This window comes from Mixophyes fleayi, chromosome 9 (genome assembly GCF_038048845.1).
Source record: "Mixophyes fleayi isolate aMixFle1 chromosome 9, aMixFle1.hap1, whole genome shotgun sequence".
NCBI lineage: Eukaryota > Metazoa > Chordata > Amphibia > Anura > Limnodynastidae > Mixophyes > Mixophyes fleayi.
In genome coordinates this window covers 120,878,548-120,900,891 of record NC_134410.1, presented here as the reverse complement: position 1 = coordinate 120,900,891, position 22,344 = coordinate 120,878,548, and the positions used below count along the sequence as shown (strand labels likewise).

The window sequence follows — 22,344 nt, the reverse complement described above, 5'->3', positions numbered from 1 at the left end:
ATACGACTCCATTTGGACCACAATAGATTAAGAATAAAATGATGTTTTATATTTAATAAAGTGAAAAGGTTTTGGGGATACCAGAGTTTTTCTCATTCATTTCACTGGGATTTGTACATGTAGTGCACATTGAAATGAATGGGCCATTGAAATACATTGACCATTGAAATGAATGGGAAAAGCTCCAAGATTTTTAAAACTCTGCTGTTAAAATCATGTTTTTTTTTCTTTTAAAAATTCATGCAAAACACATGAATTTAAAAGGAAATTGCTTTTTAAGAGATCGGGACAATCCATTCCTGTTTTGTTGTTTTTGGTGGTTTGAAGCGATTGAGTGTAAAAGTATCAAAATCTACCTTTGTTTAAAAGCGAAAAAATAAAATTAGGATTTTAACATTTACTATTACATTGTTTCACTTATTTTAGGTATCTTGGAATATGCGTAAAAGATGAGAAACTGTATCCAATATTGGAGGTAAGACCAATTCAAGATAATTTTTGGCCAAAGGAATTCCCATATCTGCATTTTATACATAAACTTGCATGTCCATTGTTTCAGTATGTTGGAACTGCAACAGGGGAATTATTATAGATACCGTATAAGACTTTACCATAGTACTGTTAGTTTCAGTTGTAACCTGAATATCGTCTCTTCATAGACAGTGAAAGCAGCGATGTCCCTACCCGGACAAATTGACTGCAAAAGACAAATCCGTTAACAGCTGTTCATTACCTGCTCATTCATGTTCTGTGCAGTCACATTGATAATGTGCAAGAAATAACTGTAAGTCCATCATGCCTTCTGTCACTCCCCTGCAGAAGGTGGCCACGTTAGGAGGGAGGAGCTTTGCTAACAGAGCAGGCACAGTGTGACTGACAGCTAGGCACGTGCTAGTGATGTCACAGCAGCTGAAATGACTGCATTCTCAGCATATGAACTGCATCACATAAAATCCAGGCATTCTATTAAAGATTTGGGAGGAGCATCGGAGTCTGTATCTTCAAATTTTTTGAAATATTTTTTTGCGTCAGCGATCAACCAGCCTATCACAGTAGATCTTCAATAGCTTAGGCCCCTCCCTTTTTGAGAACACATTAGTAAGCCCCTCCTTCTTTTTTTTTTGTTTGTTCCGTTTTTAAATGAACATTGTGGATATCAGTGATCGGAAGTATCTGACCGGCCATCTGCTGTATTCTGTACTCTCTCAGTATATAAATGATGGTTTTATTATGGTATATATTCCTGTTCTGCTTTCTGTTCACAGTACGTGAATGGAGGCTGCTTAGAGGAATTCTTGGCCTGTAAAGAAGTGTTTCTGAGCTGGAAAGAGAAGGTGGACCTGTCGTGTGACATCAGCCGGGGGATGGTCTATCTGCACTCTAAGAACATTTACCATCGCGACCTGAACTCTAAGGTAACTCGGATGTGTCTGCCGCCCCTGGACCGTGAGGCTACAGAAACAGCGCAGTATATATAATTAGTAATGACGCACAATTCCGCCGGCAGCCATTTTGTTTGTTATTAGCGGTGTGTAACTTGGACAAGACCTCTGCTCAAACCAAGTTTTGTCAGATTGTTATTTTGATCACTTACTACCTGTCTATCATTTTATTACCAAATCGCCCCCATGTCTGTCATTCTATACCAAGTAACTCCTTATGTCTAGAAATGCACAAAATAATATTAGGATAATGATGAAGCATCTCCTTTAGAAACACAGTAAGGCTGGGCACACACTGTACAAAATTTCTCCCGATGCGATATCCTTGACGATTTTACCAAGAACTGAAAACAAAAAAAAAAGGCCCGTTCAGCAGCCGATTCCTGAGTACACACTATACACAATTTACCGTCAGATCTGTGCTCTTCATCTGTCATAACCATCGGCTGAAAAGATCCCGATTCTGCACACTACATAGAGATCTATGGACACTGCCGGTCCTGAGTGCAGACACACTGCATAGAGATCTATGGACACTGCCGGTCCTGAGTGCAGACACACTGCATAGAGATCTATGGACACTGCCGGTCCTGAGTGCAGACCCACTGCATAGAGATCTATGGACACTGCCGGTCCTGAGTGCAGACACACTGCAGAATTGGGACAACATCGTCCCATCGTTGAACGAGAATTTTAGTCTGGTTTAAAAATCACATGAAACGATACGATGAACTTTGGACGATAATCATTCATCGTTAGAGAGTACACACTAATGTCATCATCACCATTTATTTATATAGCGCCACTGATTCCGCAGTGCTGTACAGAGAACTCGCTCACATCAGTCCCTGCCCCATTGGAGCTTACAGTCTAAATTCCCTAACACACACAGACACACACAGACTAGGGTCAATTTGATAGCAGCCAATTAACCTACTAGTATGTTTTTGGAGTGTGGGAAGAAACCGGAGCACCCGGAGGAAACCCATGCAAACACGGGGAGAACATACAAACTCCACACAGATAGGGCCATGGTCGGGAATTGAACTCATGACCCCAGTGCTGTGAGGCAGAAGTGCTGACCACTCAGCCACCGTGCTGCTCTGATATCAGACTGAACTATCATTTATTGTACGATTGTCCCGATAATCTGCTGAAAGCCCTGTAGTGTGTACCCAGCCCAAGTTGATATTTCTAGCTAAATTTAAAATGTAACAATTTTACTAGCTGCCTAAATCACATTGCACTAATGCTTCTGTCCCTAAAACAGTATGACGGCAGACATTTTGTCGGCTTTGCCAGTGGTTATAAGTAGACAGACTATTATTTCAATAGGAACCAAAGATTTACTGACCAAGGAGCCTGTGACATCACTTGATGTCATCACTGGTTCCTAGTGAGTTTATTGGCTGTGTTCTCCTAAACATTGGTTCTGCGTACAATACGAATTTGTGGACCGCCTGTAGGAATAGACTACGCTGATGTCTGTGAACACTGTCTCATTGATCCGATGTTGGAAGCACATCGGTGTTATTTCCTCTAGAGGATCTATATCTTTCTTAGGTCCCCGGCTGTCTCAGTATAGAACCTCTGAGCTCTGCACCCTCTCGCCTTTGAGATCACGCTATATGTTGTACAATTTTAATGATCTATGTTCTTTGATACATTTTTTATTACGAGACATTTTCACATTTGACGGAAAAACCAATAAATGATTTATAACTTTCTTCTGGAAGGAAATAAATAATCTCTCTCTCTCTCTTTGGGCTGATAAAATCGTGTGTCATAGTTCTGCTTTTATTTTTTGGGTGTTGGTCATTTGAGTTCATTTTTACTCTTCCATAGAAAGAGTTTACGCATTTTTGTAGTTGCTTCAAAATACCGTCAGTGACATTTATTAAAAAACAAACAAACTAGTGTTAAGCAAAATGTGGTGCTGCCCATAGGAACCAATTAGTCGTTGCTTTACTCTTATAAATGGCCACAATCTGGCAGCTATCACTGTTGTAACAAGGCAGCATGGCGGCCGGATAGAGAACGTAATATGGCGCCTGACGCACGTCCTTTCTTCTCTGCCTCTAAGCGAATAAAAGCTCTGTTACCAACCGATATATCCTGTTTTTGACCCCCCCCCTTGCCACATCTGACCCCCCAACCCCATTCCAGATGTATTACAAGGATATTTTTATATTTTCTTCCATTGCTATTTGTGTCGTATAAATAGAAAACGAAAATAAAAGGTTGGCAGCACAGTAGCTCAGTGGTTAGCACTTCTGCCTCACAGCACTGGGGTCATGAGTTTGATTCCCGACCATGCCTTATCTGTGTGGAGTTTGTATGTTCTCCCCATATTTGCGTGGGTTTCCTCCGGGTGCTCCGGTTTCCTCTCACACTCTAAAAACATACTGGTAGGTTAATTGGCTGCTATCAAAATTGACCCTAGTCTGTCTGTGTGTGTGTGTATGTTAGGGAATTTAGACTGTAAGCTCCAATGGAGCAGGGACTGATGTGAATGAGTTCTCTGTACAGCGCTGCGGAATTAGTGGCGCTATATAAGTAAATGATGATGATGGTTTCTCCTTACATATTTAAGGAATCAGGACATTAGAGAAAATGCCACCCCCCCCTTCCCCAGGCTTTCGCTGCTTGCACTTGTCCTGTACTAATGTATAAATGTATTGTATGTTTCCTGAAGGCTTTGTTTTCTTTACAGAACTGTCTAATCCGGGTGACCCCGCGGGGCAGAGAAGCCGTGGTAACTGATTTCGGTCTTGCCCGTGAGGTTGAGTTGCCTTTGAAGAACGGGGAAAGGAAACTATCGCTGGTGGGGTCGGCCTTCTGGATGGCCCCGGAAATGCTTCGCGGAGAGCCGTACGACCGCAAGGTTGGTTGTTACGGATGGCGGAGGTCACCTTTTAGTTCATTAGTATATTGTGACAATATGTTCTACATAATTAAGACACTACATTCTGAAACTAATTTCAACATGATTTTATACAGGTCACAGAACTTTAGGGAATATCCTTATTTTACAGTAAGGGGCTCTGATATTCCTTATAATACAAGTTTAGTTCCATTACGGAACACTTTCACTATGTGTCATGTGACACCTGACATCACTACTATCCAAATATAAGAGATGACATCACTACTCAACTAGAAGACTATATTAGTGATTACAGGGCGCAGTAAGGGCAGCAATAAACTGGCCATATATCTGGCAATCAAGTTGTTCAATGTGATTGTGCAGCAATCCGATATTGCCCAGATATGAAGAAGGCCAGTTCAGCCATTGGGAGGGTGAGCTCTAACAACCATATTGCAGGGTTCTCCATGCGTTGTTTGCCGCGGGCACTTTTCAAGCACTGACCAGATTTTCCACAGATCAAATCTTATCACAATTTGATTGGACAAACCAAACATTTTTGATCCCACATATGCCGTTATTTTGAGTCAATTTAGCTGAAAACAGCCAAGTTGCCCAATGAAATTGTGCAGTATATTTCCCTAGTTCTTACAGCACCAGAGATCCCCTGCCTTAGTGGTCCATGGAGAAATGTTCAGGAGTAACATGTTCATGTCTTTCTTTCAGGTTGACGTGTTCTCTTTTGGGATCGTCCTCTGTGAAATTCTTGGTCGAATTCCCGCCGATCCTGAGATTCTGCCCAGAACACGGGTAAGTATCCTCTATCGTACCCCTGCTGTGTACTACCTCCGTTACATTCCCTTATGAGTGAAGCTGTGTGTTATAGATACTCCTCTCCCTTCCTTCAGATGCTCTTTCACTTCATAGAACAAGTATTGAATGCAGAATAAGAGAAGCACGTAGCTAAAGTTGACCTGTTGGCTACACACATGAGGCAGCCATTTTGTGTGCAGCCATTTTGTCTGCTGAACCGATATTTATTTTGGGTCAGTCCACAAAATGGCTGCCTTCTCCGTGTGAAACATGAGGAAATAAGTTACCATTTCACCTCCATCTCCAATATATTGAACTGTATTGATGCATTCACTCATATTATTGTATAAAGGGCAGCACGGTGGCTCAGTGGTTAGCACTTCTGCCACACAGCACTGGGGTCATGAGTTCAATTCCTGACCATGACCTTATCTGTGAGGAGTTTGTATGTTCTCCCCGTGTTTGCGTGGGTTTCCTCCGGGTGCTCCGGTTTCCTCCCACACTCCAAAAACATACTAGTAGGTTAATTGGCTGCTAACAAATTGACCCCAGTCTCTATCAGTCTGTGTGTGTGTGTATGTTAGGGGAATTTAGACTGTAAGCCCCAATGGGACAGGGACTGATGTGAGTGAGTTCTCTGTACAGCGCTGCGGAATTAGTGGCGCTATATAAATAAATGATGATGATGATTAATAGAATGTGCCGAAAGTGATCCGCTGTCCTTTCTTTTACCATCGTTAGGACTATGGCCTAGATGCGGTCGGTTTTCAAGCACTGGTCAGAGATTGCCCCAAACGGGTCCTGGAGTTGGCGTCTAGCTGTTGTCGGGTGAGTATCTTTCCTCCTCTAACGTTCTCAGGAGAACATAAAGAATATGGCGGCCAAAATCCCATCCATTAATGTCCATGTGTTGGCGTGTATGAGGTGGGAGGGGCTAGGGCAACATGTCCGTTTAGCGCCGCACTGGAGAATTCTGCGCTCTTGACTAGCGGCCACGGAAGCTCGCCAGTTACCTGCTCCAGGACATAGTAGGACCACCCATAACACTCTCTCCCCCTTTTTCTTCCACAGCTCGAGGCGTTTAAGAGGCCGTCGTTCAGCGAGGTTCTGGATGAACTGGAGGACACCGCAGAATCCTTAGAGTCACAGACCGACCTGCAGAATTCCTGCTGAGGACTTATTAGCGCGCAATTTCACCTGTAAATAATCGTACAAAACGGACTGCAGATTCTATGGAGAAATCTGGAAAAATATATATAAATATTAGATATTTGTATTTATTTAACTATTTTTTTTTCTTTTTCAACATTAAACAATTACGGAAGACTCCCCTCCTAGATGGAACATTCCGTCACCTGACCCTTCTCGTGAAAATAGCGGCTATCTGTTTGCATTTTGGAACATTCTATTCATCACATAACGCGGGGGAACAAGTGTTTTTCCTGTACAGATCAACTTTAGAACTTTGTCTTTTTTTTTTATTTCTTTGAAATATGTGTCGGACGTTTCGTGTTACGGGATTTGCGGTCCCCGTCTCCATCTGTTGTACGCGTGATATTCTCCTGTTATAGCAGTGCCTTATTCACGTTATTCCACTGTTAGGAAATACCTTGGTAGACGTCCCATTGCAAACAGACGGAGAACTCTGAGTTTGACGCAAACACACTGGGGGACAGTTATGGAAATTGTTTTACAGGTAACCGTCTAGAAAGGGGAGGAGTTAGCTCATAACAGCCAATCGGATTTTGCAATTTTTATAGTACATTTTCGGACAGGCCTGTCCAAGAATTCACCTGTATTTACAAGCAGAGTAGTATAAAAATAAATAGTCCTATAGCAGAATCTCTTTTGAGGTTCCCTGGGATGGTGGGGGCCAAAGTTGGACAACACCAGTTTAGCAAAAGAAAGTAGATAATGGTTGCTATGGGCAACACAACCTTTTTTACAGCGTTACCTGTAGAACAGTTTTCATAAATCTCCTCAAGAGGACGGATTATTATTATTTTTTTTGTTTGTTTTATTTAATTTTTTTAATCTTTACGAGTGAACAGAGCTGTGAAAGCTCTTTACTGCCAAGTAACTCATCACCGGATACGGATTTCATACCACCAGACCGGACAAGTGGCTTTTGTATACCCTCAGCCCACTGTGCGATGTCGCGGCGTTGCCGCGCGGATGGCTCCTGGGATATTGGATCGCCGTCACTGTTTAGTCTCACCTTGCAGAGAGGAAGCTCCTGTGTCTAGAGTATTTGTACGCCTATTTCTCTTGTGTAAAATAAATGCGATATTTACTTTTTTTATTGTAAATGTGAGTTTTTCAGTTTTTGTGGCCACATAAGCCGCTCTCTACGAATTATTTAAAATATTAAAATGAGCTATTCTTTGGACGGTAAAATCCCCCACCCCAAAAAAAATTAAAAAATTATAAAACTGCTTTTAATGATTATAATGTCACTTATATTTTAATTCAAATGCAGCACAGATATTTGAGTTGTAATAAGCTTATCTGCCACTAGGTGGCACTATAGCGCCATAAAGTAAGAGGACGGACGCACCATCGGAACAGACAGGCAGGATCCTCTGCCTGTCTCTTGTCTGCCAGGCTGGCATAAGAGGCTGATGCTAGCACTAAGGGGAGTGATTGCCCCTTCTCTGGATCCACCCCTGGACACTCAGGTGTGTCTTCAATATATTTGTGTAGACAGGGTAGGGCTGATCCAGCTTGGCACTAGGACTGCCACTAAAACTTGTTGTATTGCAGTCACCCACCATGAACACTTGATCTTTTCTTGTTTTGTTTTTTAAATTAATATATGGTATTCATTTTTTTTCAAATGTTATATCTATATATCTTTTAGCCAGCAGGAGGCACTGGTTCCTCTGCCACCATTGGAGAAGTTTAGCCTTCAGGCAAACACTTTTTATGAACTGCAATTACACTAGTGACACCTGCAGGGTAAAACTAGGTACTGCATAAAGATCAGAGCAAAATAATTATCAGACATGCAGTATTATTTTATTAAATGAACTGCAAGATTTATTTTTGCCCTACACGTCTAAAAATATATTAATGATACCATCCCTTTAAAGTGCAGCTCCTCTGTGTCAAACGCAATCTATCCATTGACTTGAACTAATAACATCTCACTAGAGAAGTGATAGGCTGCATTGCAAGAATATTGGTTTAACCAACAAAATACCCACCTCAGGTAGGTGATAGATGCACTCCAAGTGGACATTAACCCCAAGGAGATATAGATACAGATTATATATATATATATATATATATATATATATATATATATATAATCTTGTATGTCCTATGTTACCCTACCTCTGTGGGGTTGCTCTTACAAACTTTACCTGCTCTGACAAATTTTCGGGTCATTCTGGACAAGACCACGCCCCCGGTGATCTCATATCCGCAATCAATCATGTCACACGTATTTCTTGCCCCTTGGCCACGCTTCAGCCAATGATGATGGGAAATTATTAACAGACCTCAAATAGAACAGGAGAGTTATTTGAGGAGATTAGGGGATTATGGAGAATGGAAAGCAAACAATGGTTCTGCACTCAATGTTGAGATCTCTAAGCAGTCATTAACAATATCAAATAAACTAGGTAAAATCCTGTAATTATAATCTTTTTATACAGTCTTCCCTTGACAATTATATTGAAGATTAAAACAGGAAAATAAAATAACATTGGATTGATCCTTAATTCACGGGTGACATGAATGTGATGGTACAGAATCTTAATTAAATGTCCTATTGAAAATGAGAAATAAAAAATTTTGCGATTACGATAGTCATGCTCCATGTGATGACTTGAACTTCTTGCCCTCCTGCGACAATTTCTAAATACACTGCATCTTTGACTTCAATCTGTGCTTTTCAATCATATATTTATATCATCCAGCAGAGTGTCCATGTTTGTTGCTGCTGTTCTGGTTGTGTAATGTGCACTAAATTAGTCTTGAGAGACGCTTATCACTATCTCCATCATGGATCTTTTCATATCTTGACAGCAGCGGGATTAAAAATATGTTGAATTATCATTTAATTGCCCGAATGGACCATGTCAGGGAGTCCGGATGTAAACTTTAAGGAGAGAATTTCTTTACGTAAATCACACATATTAAAAGACAGCTATTCTCACAATAATAAAAGCATAACTGTTAAGATTTAACACAGCCCTGTTAAATCCTGCCTGTCTGTTTCAGCAACGTTTGTACATTTGTGGGTGGAGTTTGGGTAGAACGGGGGCAGGGTGTAGTTTTTCCCGTTTCGTGATTCCAGTGATTGGGAGGTATGTGTGGCAGGAAGTAAAAATAATAATAAATATATTACTTAAAAAGTGACATTTTGTAACTACTGATGTATATCCTTACCGTCTTGTGCCATCTTGTGGTCAAATTTGAAAATGCAATTACCTTTAGAATTGTTTACAAATCCTTTTTTTTTTTTTTTTTTTTTTTCTTTCTTCATGTCTTGATGTTGAATAAGGTGAAAGGTTGTCTAATTGTTCAAGTTGTCATTTGTCCTTATCTCGAGAAACACGTCATTTCCTTTCATTTAATTTATGGAGTGCAGATTTTTAGTTGTAAACTGTATGCTGTATTGTCCTGTATCTACTTGAATTTGGCATAGGAGTGCCGGCATTTACTGCATAATTTATATTTAAGTGGAATTAGCCCCTCTTAAAGGGCACATGCCGCACACAGACAGCGGAGGAACCAGTGCATCAGTTGAATGAATATTGGTTTTGACAGCACTCGGTGATGTCTGGTTCCTAGTGAATCGGTTGGCTGCATTCCCAGGATTATATCTTTACCCCAAAAATGTCTACCTGCCGATATAGGCAACAGGTACACAGTAAGTGGTTTAGGGGCTGTAAAGTGCATAACAGAACAAAGTTTCAATTCTGTGATATCCAGATTTTTTTATTGGTTTAAAGGTTAAGTCTAAAAATGGGAATAAAAATGTAACAAACCTTTAATAAGCATAAATTCACTTTAGTAATGCAAATACAATTATACATATTTTATATTTTCTTGTATTATAGTGCGAGATCCTAATATCTGAGACCTAGGATAAGTTTCTCCCCATATCCGATGGTTCTTCCTGAATTACTTCTCAGGATTGCGGTCGAATTTTCATTTCCGAAACTTTGTATGAGTACTTGTAGCCTTGTCCTGAGTACCAGTTAACTCCGTTGGCGTAGCTGCTGTGATTGCCCCTCAGGTACAGGCCGTTCAGGTTCGAGTTATGACAGGCCGTGTACCACCAGCCACCTTTGTAGGAAAGAGCACAGCTGTGTTTGGCTGCATCATTGTCTCTGTCCTTGGTAGAAAACTGGGCATTTTTGTGCATGGAGAATGAGTCACCTGGAACAGACAGGAAGGCAAAATTATGTTCAGAATATAGTAAATGAGATTGAAAAGTTGTCTGGACATCCAGATTACGAATGATGGATACATATTGTGTTTTGTTTTTTTTTTTTGTGGGGGGGGGGGGGGGGTGTTTTTAATTTTTCCAAATGTTATAGGGATATAATACCGTGTGGGACATTTATGAGCGGAACGGTTCAAGGAAATCTTTGCAGTTGTCCATTGCAACCAATGAGATTCTAGCTGTAATCTTTTAGTGCAGTTTAGAAAATTAAAGCAAGCATCTGATTGGTTGCTTTGGTAATACTAAAGTATTCTAGTGTACTAGTCACAAATGTTCTGCATTGAGGACACTGCTAAAACAAGAGGAGCGAGTGTGGTGATTGGAACAGGTGTGAGGGTACATTAGTGTGGGTAGTACAGGTGGGGGTAGGGTAAGCTCTAATAAAAGGGGGGGGGGAGAGTGTTTAAAGAGTTGAAGGCTGTGGGAAAGTCTGATCGGGCATAGTAGGGAATGCCATAGTGGGTAGTGGGGTAGTGGCACATAAGGGGATGCTGTAAAGTGGATCAAAGTGTGTTCAGTACTTTTTTTTTTTTGCAGTTGATAGATGTCTGCAAACACAGATCAACATCGGTTGCGTACTGGATTTTGAGACAGAAAATTATCCAATCTATCTTGTTCAGGTCTTTCTCTGGCATCTCACTCCTCCTCCTTTGAACGTGTTGTACAATGATAGTGCAACGTGTGTGTCCAGCTTAACACCCTGGGCCTGATTCATTAAGGAAAGTAGAGCAAAAAAGAGTTACTCTGCACCTTCGTAGAACCATGTTGCCTTTGCGGGGGAGGTAAATTTAAAATCTGGGGACAGATTTATAATTGGGCTAGGGCAGGGGTCAGGGAACTTTTTTACCTTTTACCCCAAAATATATTTAGATACGCTGATGTTACCCCCTTGAATTGAAAGGAAGGAAATCATATTTTATTAATTATTGAAATTCAAAATTTTATTGAATCTATTTAAAATTTCTTTGAAAGCTTCAACTTCAAAACTTCAGGTTTTGGAGAATTGATGTTACTTCATTTTTTATACGAGCGCATCAATTTTGGGGCATTTTGATGTCAGAGCAATTTGGATACAGTCTTCAGCGTCCAATCGATTTCACTGCTTTGTTTTTATGTATGTTAAACTGGAAAATCCTTGTTGGCAAAGGTAGGTTGTTGCAAAAGGCAGCAACTTTTTGACTGCCTCCTCATGTGCTATTTTGAATGTCTTTGCAGCTGTTGACATCCAAATATGACAGATCTGCTTTGTTTTCAAATGCAATACGTGCTTCATTATTGCATCGAAGCTCAAGAAGTGCCTCTGCCAACCCTTGAGGCTCTTCTGGTACAACAGCAATTTCACATTTAAAGGGGTCTATAATCCAACTGACAGCATGTGAATTGGCAGCATTACCCCCAGGAATTTCATTTTTACCCCATTTGGGGTAATTTACCCCTGTTCCCTGACCACTGGGCTAGGGCATGTCCTAGATCAACCATAAATGTCAGTGTAAAAATAAAGCTATCAAGTATTTGTGTGCTACGTGAAAAAGGAGTCAGAATTTTCCATATGTGCAAAATAATAAACTAATTTGCAACCCTTGCATTGTAACATGGTTTTGTCCAGGAGAAAACTTACTAATTTTTTTGCCTTACTTTCCTTAATGAATCAGGCCCACTGTGTTCCCATCTTTAGCTTCTCCGGCGTTGCACAAAAGCTTTGTATCTGTGCAACATTATACCTTGTACCACTGCCTGAATCAAGCCTGGCCAACTGGTGACCTTTGGGTCAGAGGCCTCCTTCATAGATTCCATGGTATGAAGTTAACAAGCCACAAGTATTAGTTACACTGCATATGGGGAACACCTAATATATGTTCTAAGACAGCTCTCGACTGCGTTTAGCAGATATTTACTACTATGGAATGTCTACTTTTGCCCTATAAAAATCAAGATACATTTATGTCCATCAGTCCCAAATTTGTTGCCCAAAACAAAACCGTTTTTAGACATGATTTTGGTAAACTGGGAAAGGGGAGAAGTTGGGTACATCAGGCAGTTGACAGTTCCCCCCCCCATTTTTCCACCTGTATTGTTGGGAGGTATGTGCATTAATACCTGCATTTCCGTTTACAAAGCTGATGTCACTCATGGTGTAGTTCAGTCTCTCCCCCGCAATGCGGAAATTGTTGTACAAAGCGTAAAAGCGGCTATCTGTAAAATCGGTGAGATCAATGCGCAGCTGGAACGTTCCTGCAAATGACCATAGAGAAGGAAGGAGGGTTCAGCGATGAATCCAAGGGAAGATAATTGAGGACGGAAAGCAGTTTATGCTAGGCATACACGCTGTGATATCACAGCCCTTAGTGGGCAATTAGGCTGATATCAACACATGTAGCTCCAAAATAACATCAATGCCCGATCAATGATCCGATCGGATATTCATGGTAATTTAAATGAATAAAAAGTTCTACAATTGCCAGCACGGCCAGGCAGTTAGGTTAGATTGTAAGCTCTCGTGAGCAGGGTCCTCTTCCCTCATGTCCTCCATCATTATCTATACAGCACCCCTCTGTCTTGTCTCCTTTCCTCAATCAGTGGCTCTTTCCCTGGTGTGCTCCCTATATATTGTCCCCCTCCCCTTCTGGTTATAGCGAGAGGCGTTACCGTTCCTTGCACCTCATTGATGCCGGTTCGGCTATTCGTAGCTGTGTATTGTACAGTACTGTAATGGTGTGTGCGGCCCCCTCACTGTGAACAAAGTACGACATGAGCACTAAGCACCTGTAACCTCCTCTCATCACTTTTTATTTCTTGGTCCTGGCCTTTTGGCTGGACCAGAAACATTTTTTATACCCACCGACCATTAGGCTGGGGCCTGCGAGCTCTTAATAATTTATGGGCACCTAACACTTATCACCAGACACTTTTTTATATCTTGTTTGTGGTATGACACGTGAGGGGTTTGGGGTCTTGGCCCTTATGGGCGACCTCTTCCCCAAGTCATCTGAAGGTCCCTCCTTCTGGGGGGCGCTGATGTAGAGGAAGCTTCAGCCTGCCTGAGCCTTGTGGCAGTGGTGGGCCTAAAGGCCTTTTAGCTCCAGAGTTTGAGGATGTCAAGGGGCTCTACCTAACTTTAGCAAAGGAGGCCCCCGAAGATCTTTTTTTTTTTTTTTTCTTTCTTTCTTTTTCTTTCTTTGGACCCTTCTGGAAAGGGTCCAAAGCCCCAGGCCCCCACCACAGTCACTGACTACACTGGGTGATCTGGAGTACGCACATTGGGTTTCAACAAATAAAAAATGTTATGTTCTACTGTAGTGTCTGTACGGCACTGCAGACCATTTGTGGTGTCTTGTTAATAAAAGATAATAATTTATTTAATCTTCCCTCCCCACCAAATACTTACGGTTCGGTATTTGAATTATTACAAAGCCTGACCTAACCTGAGGCTGTGAGATGGTGGATGTTATCGTTCCCCAGCCAGAATTCACCGACTTGATTTCCAAATCCCTTCTTGTAGGCGTCCCAGTCCCTAAAAAAATCCACTGACCCATCCATGCGCCTCTGGAACACCTAGGAAAGGACAAACATGAGCCAGTGACCCTGTATAATATTACCCCCACTAAGGGGCTAGCTGTTACAATATCAACAGGGGATGTTCCATATTTTACTGTACATTTACATACATTACAGTTTCCAACAAACATAGATGCTGTGTCCCAGCTGGCTGAGCATGCTGGGTCTTGTAGTTCCAACACACTTTTACATCAGAAATCCGTCCTCTTGGGCTAAGATCGAACAAATGACCATGTTGTGTGGGAGTCATTACATTAGAGCTAGAGACTTGTGAATACCTTCTTTCTATATATATATATTTAATCACAGTACTTACTAGCCATCCTCCGCCATCGGTTTCCATGTCACACAGCACTGGGAGACTAGCGCCATCTGGTGTGTAAACGGTGTACCAGCCTGTAAGAGACCATCCTTGGTCCAGAAGTTGCTTGCAGTTCTGGGCGGCTACACAGAGATCATTGATCATTCCAAGTGAACTGAATACGTGAACCATACGTTAAAGAGAACCTGTCGCCTTCATATAACTGGGCAGTAAATACTTTTATGACAATTATTATAATCCTTTTTAATTGCCATTGAAATACTCCCCTACAGTAGATATTAAAGGATAATTCTACCCAAAAGTAAAAAATTCAGTTTTGGGTTCAATATTCTATATTCACCCGGACGGGTAGGAGAAAGTTTGGTAACTGCAGGCACAAGCAAGACATTGGGGAACTTGCTGAATAGCTTAATGTCAGAACCCAGATAAGTCATCTTTTGAGAATGGGTATTCACCAGCACTAGTGAGAGTGTACCATGAACTTATTGCTTTCTCTACTTTTATAGACGTTCACCGTAGTAAGACTTTAACTTAAGAAGTGTCTAACGAGTACGCTCTAGAGGTAGTACTACAGTTACAACCAGGCAAAATTTTAAGACACATTTCATACTATGTTTGTTATGGTGCAGGCAACCAATGGCTCTTCTTTTGGTCCTAGCTTGTCTCCTCCTGGGAGGGGCCACATTCCTTGGGGCTCCACCTCCCTATGGGGGCTCGTCCGGTTGGGAATATAATTCCGCAGAGTTCTCATATCCTCTGCTCTTCACCATAATTCCTTCATCTCATGCCGGAGCTCTCGTGTGAGTCGTATACAGGTGTAATAATACTCTCTCATTATACAGTAGCTTGGGTCGTGGTCTACCAGCAAAGAATATGTGATATCAGTTGGGGCAGGTATTACATCACAGAGGGTGTGGTCAGAAAATAGGACAAAGATCAGACCCCCCCGTAGATGGCTTCTGCTGACCTTTAAATTTTCAGTGGCTGTGAATAGTGGGCAGAGGAGGGCTGTCAAATTTTAGACCGTGGGGCAAGACTCGACTCAGCAGCCTACTTTAGAGGAAAAAAATACAGGTGGCCCAAGGTAGTCCACTATGGGACCAGCCCGGGGACAGATGCGAATATATATATATATATATATATATATATATATATATATATATATATATATATATATATATATATATATATATATTATACAGGTTTTATAGTTTAATTTTGTAATTTTATCCATTTTCCATCATATTTCTGCCACATTTATATACTACTTACTTCCCTGGATGAGAACTCCCGGATCTCCTTTTGCACCTAGACAAAGAGAGAATTAATAATGAAAGATGATGGTACTGTACACAGGGGCTAATCCTGTCCCAAGCGCAATGACCCTCTTGGTGGGCGGGTTACTTTTGGACCACTTGGGGACCTATCAGGGTGCATCACTTGGCATTGTGCTCATCTTGGGACCAGACATGACAGGTAAAAAATGCTTCTATTCTCATCCCTTTAAACGCTTATATATGAGCCGTGTGCCCTTTAAATGACAGATATTGTATTTTTTAAGCAGCATTAGATCCACCAACAAGGTAAAGACCAATTGTTTAGATATTTGCATGTAAATTGGCAAACCTGCCGCCTGAGGAAGCTGCCTCGGGTCGTCTCGTTCTAGACAGGTCCCTGGGTACTAATCCGCAGTGGTAAAACTACTTTCACTGCGGGGAGAGCAGAGCAGAGTCCTCAAGAAGGGTAGTACCACTGTCCTTGGTTCTGGTTTTTAGGTTAGGTGCAGATAAAGCCACTGACTACTGGAGAACTCATCCTGAGGAAAAAAGTATTGGTCTTAGGCTAAGGACACAAAGGGGTATATTTACTAAGCTGCGGGTTTGAAAAAGTGGAGATGTTGCCTATAGCAACCAATCAGATCCTAGCTGTCATTTTGTAGAATGCACTAAATAAATGACAGCTAGAATCTGATTGGTTGCTATAGGCAACATCTCCACTTTTCCAAGCCCGCAGTGTAGTAAATCTAGCCCAAAGTGTGTTACAGCAACCACATATCTGGTTCTGGTGCGCAAAAGAAAGATAAGTCTAGCAGCAGCATTGAGTATAGATCAGAGAGGAGTGAGATGGGAGCGGTGGAGACCAGTAAGGAGAAGGTTGCAGTAGTCCAGACGAGAGATGATTAATGAGTAGATAGGAGATGTGGTTCCATCCTGGGAGAGGAAGTGCTGGATGTGAGCAATATTGCGAACCTGGAAGCGGCAGGATTTGGTAAGAGATTTAATGTGTTGGGGTGTGGGGATAGAGTAGTCAAGCATCACACCCAGGCAGTGGATTTGGGGAACAGATGAGATGGCGGTATTTTCAACTGTGATAAAGAGGTCGGAGGGGGAGGAGATGCTAGATGGGGGGAAGACAATGTGTTTGGTTTTGGCTATGTTGAGTTTGAAAGATCTTGAGGAAATTGCAGAGAGGCAACTGGCCACCCGAGAGAGGATGGAGGGTGAGAGATCAGAAGATGAAATGTAGAGTTGAGGGTCATTGACGTAGTGGTGGTACTAGAGGCCGAATGGACTGATGAGTTCACCCAGCGAGGAGGTGTACAGAGAAAAGAGCAAAGGACCAAGAACAGAACCCTGTGAGATACCTACAGGAAGGTGTCCCACCTGATGGGACCCTGGGTTCCCAGAAGCTAAGATACATGTCTGATTGGTGTGACTGCCCTCTATAGCTCTGACTAAGTTCTCAACCCTTGGCCTGTCTGCCCACCTCTCCTGCTTACTGCTTTGCTTGAATAAACAACTTTCCTGGTGGTGCCTGGAACCAGCATGAGGTCAGCTGTTTTGCTTGCTCTATTTTGTGCTTTATTCACTGGGGAGGAGCTGGGCGATGGACTTTACACCCGAGACACTTTGAGGTCTGAATCCAGCTGGCTATTATCATACAATGATATTATAAGAACTTTCTGCAAGGTACCATATCTGTACCTAGGATGTGATGTACTCAAAATGTCGCCAATGAAAATGTTGGCATTCAGAAAGTTGACATGGTTAAAAGGATGACAATGAGAATGTCAACATTGTGAATTTAAAGCCTGTTGACATAATGAACGTGTCAACATTCTGAAGGTCGACCTTTTAACTGTGTCGACATTCTGACTGTCAACATTCTGATTGTCAACATTTTCATTGTGGATATTTTGTACCCAACCCTTTAGGACAGTAAACAAGGGCCAGCTGCCAACCACTGGGAGACGGACACAACGGACAGAGTGCCCTGGAAATAGACAAGGAACAGACAAAGCACAGATGGGCCGAGGTCCAGTGACTAAGTAGCAGAAGTCAGGACAACACAGAGACAAAACCAGGTCAGGCTAAAAGACAAAACTGCCAAATCACAACCAAGGTAAATGAATTGACAGATCCAGCAGCTGAACCTGGAGTCAACGAACCAGCAAATTCTTTTGACAGCGAGACCAAGCAGCTGGGAGGTACTGGGGATAAACTGGACAAGGAGCTGGAATTCTAGAAGGGGAAACAATCTACAGGACCAACTCAAGCCGCCTCCAGGCTTATTCGCAGGAACAGAAAGCAGCGGTCCTGGGTTTGCAGATGGTGACACATTTCCAATCTCAATGATAACTTCTGAAATTATTTGTTTTTAAAATATCTACCTCCTGGAATGTCCGACATTATTATATACATGTTCTGGATATTACAACTATTTACCTTTCGCTCCCGCAGGTCCGACCTTCCCTGGTATTCCTGGTGACCCCTTATCGCCCTGCTCTCCTGAAAACATGAAATATTAGCATTTAGAACGGTGCGGACCTGTTACTCCCTCCTTCATTCTGCTGTGGCCAGAGAATAATTATATGTGCATGACGTAGGCTGGGTACGCGTTACCTTTCGCCCCACTGGGACCTGCCATTCCTGGATGTCCTGGTGCCCCTGGGGTCCCAGGACACCCCCTTAAAATAGCCAACTTTTCTGATCCTCCGACCCCAACGAGCTTTACATCTGTGCAAAGAAAAGAGCAAGTTTAGTATTGTGGGAGCAGGAGGGGCATCCACCTGTTTGTCAGTCATCTCTGGCCTGATTCATTAGTGATCTTATCTTGTGCAAAAGTTAAGATGCTTATTTTAAGAAGAAACGGGAAGATAAGAGTGAAGTTAAGATGGATTTTCATCTTAACTTAAGAAATTCTTCACTTGCGCAGTTGATTTTGCTTCTTATCTTCCTTTTCTGAGCATGCACAGAGTGGAGTGGATTTGCTTAAGATAAGCATAAAACGGCAGATAAGATCACTAATGAATCAGACCCTTAGTCCTCAAGCGTTATACTGCAATGACATCATTTGCAACATTGCATTGAGTTAATAAAAAAAAAGACTATGCCTAATGTCGTCTACTGCACTTAGTACAATATATTCTGGGGTGTTTGAAGGTTGAACGGCAGCCCTTGTAGTGTATCAGGTCGCTCGTCACTGGTACTGATTCTGCATTTAAAAGCATTCCTTCTACTTTCCTATATGCAAGGGATGAGTTATCCTGGTGAGGGGTTACAGTTCCTACAGAATATGGACAGGCAATTGGACTGTTGACTGAGGTGTCATAATCCCACTGCCTTCTCCACGTCATACATCTCCTCACATACATGATACAACATCGATCTTGAACATAAAAAAATGGGTCTGTCAAAAGTATTAGAAGAATTCCCGCATTTAGACTTGCGTGATATTTTTAAAGCATATGTAACAATGAACAAACAGTTGGGGGTAATGGGATATATCAAGCTGCGAGTTTGAAAAGCGGAGATGTTGCCTATAGCAACCAATCAGATTCTAGTTATCATTTATTCAGTACATTCTAAAAAATCACAGCTAGAATCTGATTGGTTGCTATAGGCAACATCTCCACTTTTTCAAACCCGCAGTATAGTAAATATTCCCCATGATGTCCAGTTCTTATAAAGAAACTAACTATAAAATCTCGCATAGAGCTTATTTTTTCTCCAAAACTAAAATATATCATTCAAAATGCACAAAACACAAATGGCGTCAAATGTCAGACACAGATCTTATGCTCAAAGCTGACGGAAATTTTAGAAAGATGTCCAGTAATTTATCAGACTCACTTTTACCCTCTCATTTACTCTCACCAGGTAGTGGATGTTTTGGATAATTTATACACATAAAACGAATCTGCAATTTTCATTGAGAAAAAGTAGCTGTAGTTGGCGACTGTGGTCTTAAAAAAACACTGTCCTGTTGCAATGGATATCATTATACAGCCGTAATATAAATATAATGACTAGCCAAATATGCTTTTTATCTCATCTGGACTAGGTGGATGGAAAGAATTAATTTTGGAGCACTAGAATGAATCCTAGCACAAGTCAGGTTTGATTTATCTTAACGTATTATAGGTTAATGTGTGATCACAATTATACACTGACAGAATTCAAAAAGATGTTCGAAATAATACAGTGTAACATATGTAGAATTGTTTATACGTTGAGATATTGTGATTTGTAAAATGTTTAAATTATCGGCTTGTCTCCAGTGTAACTTCTTGTTGTCATTGTAATGTTGGTTACCAATTATGGCCACAAGGTGGAAATGCAGCATTGTTTTATTCAAACCATTTATTTGTATGGTTTGTAGATTACTGTCAGTTGATCATTTAGGATTTACCTTCAGGTCTGTGCTCTTCATCTGTCATAACCATCAGCTGAAAAGATCCTGACTGCACACTCCATAGAGATCTATGGACACTGCCGGTCCTGAGTGCAGACACACTGCATAGAGATCTATGGACACTGCCGGTCCTGAGTGCAGACACACTGCATAGAGATCTATGGACACTGCCGGTCCTGAGTGCAGACACACTGCATAGAGATCTATGGACACTGCCGGTCCTGAGCGCAGACACACTGCATAGAGATCTATGGACACTGCCGGTCCTGAGTGCAGACACACTGCATAGAGATCTATGGACACTGCCGGTCCTGAGTGCAGACACACTGCATAGAGATCTATGGACACTGCCGGTCCTGAGTGCAGACACACTGCATAGAGATCTATGGACACTGCCGGTGCTGAGTGCAGACACACTGCATAGAGATCTATGGACACTGCCGGTCCTGACTGCACACTGCATAGAGATCTATGGACACTGCCGGTCCTGAGCGCAGACACACTGCATAGAGATCTATGGACACTGCCGGTCCTGAGTGCAGACACACTGCATAGAGATCTATGGACACTGCCGGTCCTGAGTGCAGACACACTGCATAGAGATCTATGGACACTGCCGGTCCTGAGCGCAGACACACTGCATAGAGATCTATGGACACTGCCGGTCCTGAGCGCAGACACACTGCATAGAGATCTATGGACACTGCCGGTCCTGAGCGCAGACACACTGCATAGAGATCTATGGACACTGCCGGTCCTGAGTGCAGACACACTGCAGAATTGGAACAACATCGTTCCATCGTTGAGCAAGATTTTTAGTCCGGTTTAAAAATCAAATTAAACTATACAATGAGCTTTAGAACGATAATCGTTCATTGTTGCAGTGTACACACTAATGCGATATCGGGCCGAACGGTCGTTTATCGCGTGATTGGCCCGATAATCAGCTGACAACCCTGTAGTGTGTACCCAGCCTTAGTAGGAGCGCATTGATTATAAAACAAACGAACCTGAAATCTATGACCTTGTATGTAGAGATGCTCAGGCTGGGTTCCCCGAGAACCGAACACACCCGAACTTAGCGGTACTTTCGTGCACCCTTGGAATTGAAAACGAGGCAAAACGTCATCGTTACATCGTATGATCTCGGGAGCTTTGGATTCTATAAGTACCGCCCTCCACGGCGATCCAGCGCCATTTCACAGAGGGACACAGAAGGGGTAGCACAGATCGTGGCAGTCTCTGGTGCAGTTGGGCACCGTCATAGGTAGAATAGAAAGAGGAGGGGTAGCAGTGTTCTTCAAAGTCTACAGTAACATTCAGGAAAGCTCCATTGCTCCATTGCTAATTGTCATTGCTGAAATAGAAATAATAGGTCTGGCAGGCTTGGTCTTCTAAATCTGCAGTCTTTGTTTGAAAGTGTATGAAAATAATATTGTGATCTGTGAGGTGGTCAAAATTGACTGCAAATGACTTGAAATTAGTGTTATTGAGGTTAATAATAATGTAGGGGGGAAAAAAAAGCAATTTTAGGGGAAATATAAATAAATCGGGATTTCAGAAAAAATCGGGAACCAAAACCAAAACACGCAAGAGCGGTTTTGCCAAAATCAAAATATGAAGTTAATCCAGTTCCAAAAACCAAACCCAGAACATGGGGGTCACAGTGAACATCTCTACATGTAGGTTTGCCTTGTAAGGTTGCAGATAATACTATAGCAGGAGTCATATCATTCACTTACCTGGGCAGGTGTCCTCGGCGGAGCAAATGATGGCGCTCAACCAGAGCATGAACGATACGGAGCTTGGAGCACATCCCCTCATGGCTGCCTCAGTCACCTGTGGCCGTGTCTCCTATGTCACTTCAGACAAGCAGAGAGCACATTATGAAGATTTGTGGAAACTGCGCAGAACTTGTGTCCTAATGAGCTTCCTGAAATGTAGCAATCAGTATTTCAGCATCAACGACTTTAATGACATCCAGCTCTTTCCTAACTCCACACTGACTCCTGCAACTTTTGTTTCTATAGACTATTGTGTTTAGTTTTTAGAAAACTAGCTAACAATTTTCCTGCTAAATCTTCGGACTGCAGACAAATCCAAGCTTTTGTATATTGGGATATTTCATATATGTCACATGTCAGGGCTTCGGTCCCACTACCCAAAGGTCGGCACACTTACCTGACAGCTGATG

General features: G+C 42.0%; 2 protein-coding genes across 3 annotated transcripts in view; one reads left to right on the top strand and one right to left on the bottom strand.

Moving 5' to 3' along the window:
• Window positions 1-7,430, top strand: part of LOC142101138 (dual specificity testis-specific protein kinase 1-like) — a 28,958-nt gene extending 21,528 nt beyond the window's left edge. Inside the window, exons 4-9 of the mRNA XM_075185360.1 lie at window positions 427-475; window positions 1,266-1,415; window positions 4,156-4,326; window positions 5,035-5,118; window positions 5,863-5,949; window positions 6,193-7,430. Of these exons, the coding sequence (XP_075041461.1) occupies window positions 427-475; window positions 1,266-1,415; window positions 4,156-4,326; window positions 5,035-5,118; window positions 5,863-5,949; window positions 6,193-6,294 (643 nt within the window). The 3' untranslated portion in view covers window positions 6,295-7,430. The remainder of the gene's footprint in view (window positions 1-426; window positions 476-1,265; window positions 1,416-4,155; window positions 4,327-5,034; window positions 5,119-5,862; window positions 5,950-6,192) is intronic.
• Window positions 7,431-10,047: 2,617 nt separating this feature from the next.
• LOC142101137 (ficolin-1-B-like) lies at window positions 10,048-22,081 on the bottom strand. Of its 2 annotated transcripts, none has more exons than XM_075185358.1 (8): window positions 21,893-22,081; window positions 18,359-18,472; window positions 18,182-18,244; window positions 15,729-15,764; window positions 14,451-14,578; window positions 14,002-14,131; window positions 12,677-12,811; window positions 10,048-10,512 (listed from the first exon to the last, which is right to left on the bottom strand). In XM_075185358.1, exons 1-8 carry the CDS (start codon window positions 21,972-21,974, stop codon window positions 10,262-10,264), a joined length of 939 nt encoding a protein of 312 aa, XP_075041459.1. In that variant the 5' UTR covers window positions 21,975-22,081; the 3' UTR covers window positions 10,048-10,261. The 2 variants fall into 2 exon arrangements, with proteins under 2 accessions (XP_075041459.1, XP_075041460.1); XM_075185359.1 differs by lacking the exon at window positions 21,893-22,081 and adding an exon at window positions 21,161-21,225.
• Window positions 22,082-22,344: the final 263 nt, after the last annotated feature.

Coding starts and splice junctions, on each gene's coding strand:
- LOC142101137 (XM_075185358.1), bottom strand. CDS start 21,974: ATGAGGGGATGTGCTCCAAGCTCCGTATCGTTCATGCTCTGGTTGAGC. Junction 18,245..18,358: donor AGGTCCCAGTGGGGCGAAAG/GTAACGCGTACC, acceptor TCATGTTTTCAG/GAGAGCAGGGCGATAAGGGG. Junction 14,579..15,728: donor GGGAGTTCTCATCCAGGGAA/GTAAGTAGTATA, acceptor ATCTCTGTGTAG/CCGCCCAGAACTGCAAGCAA.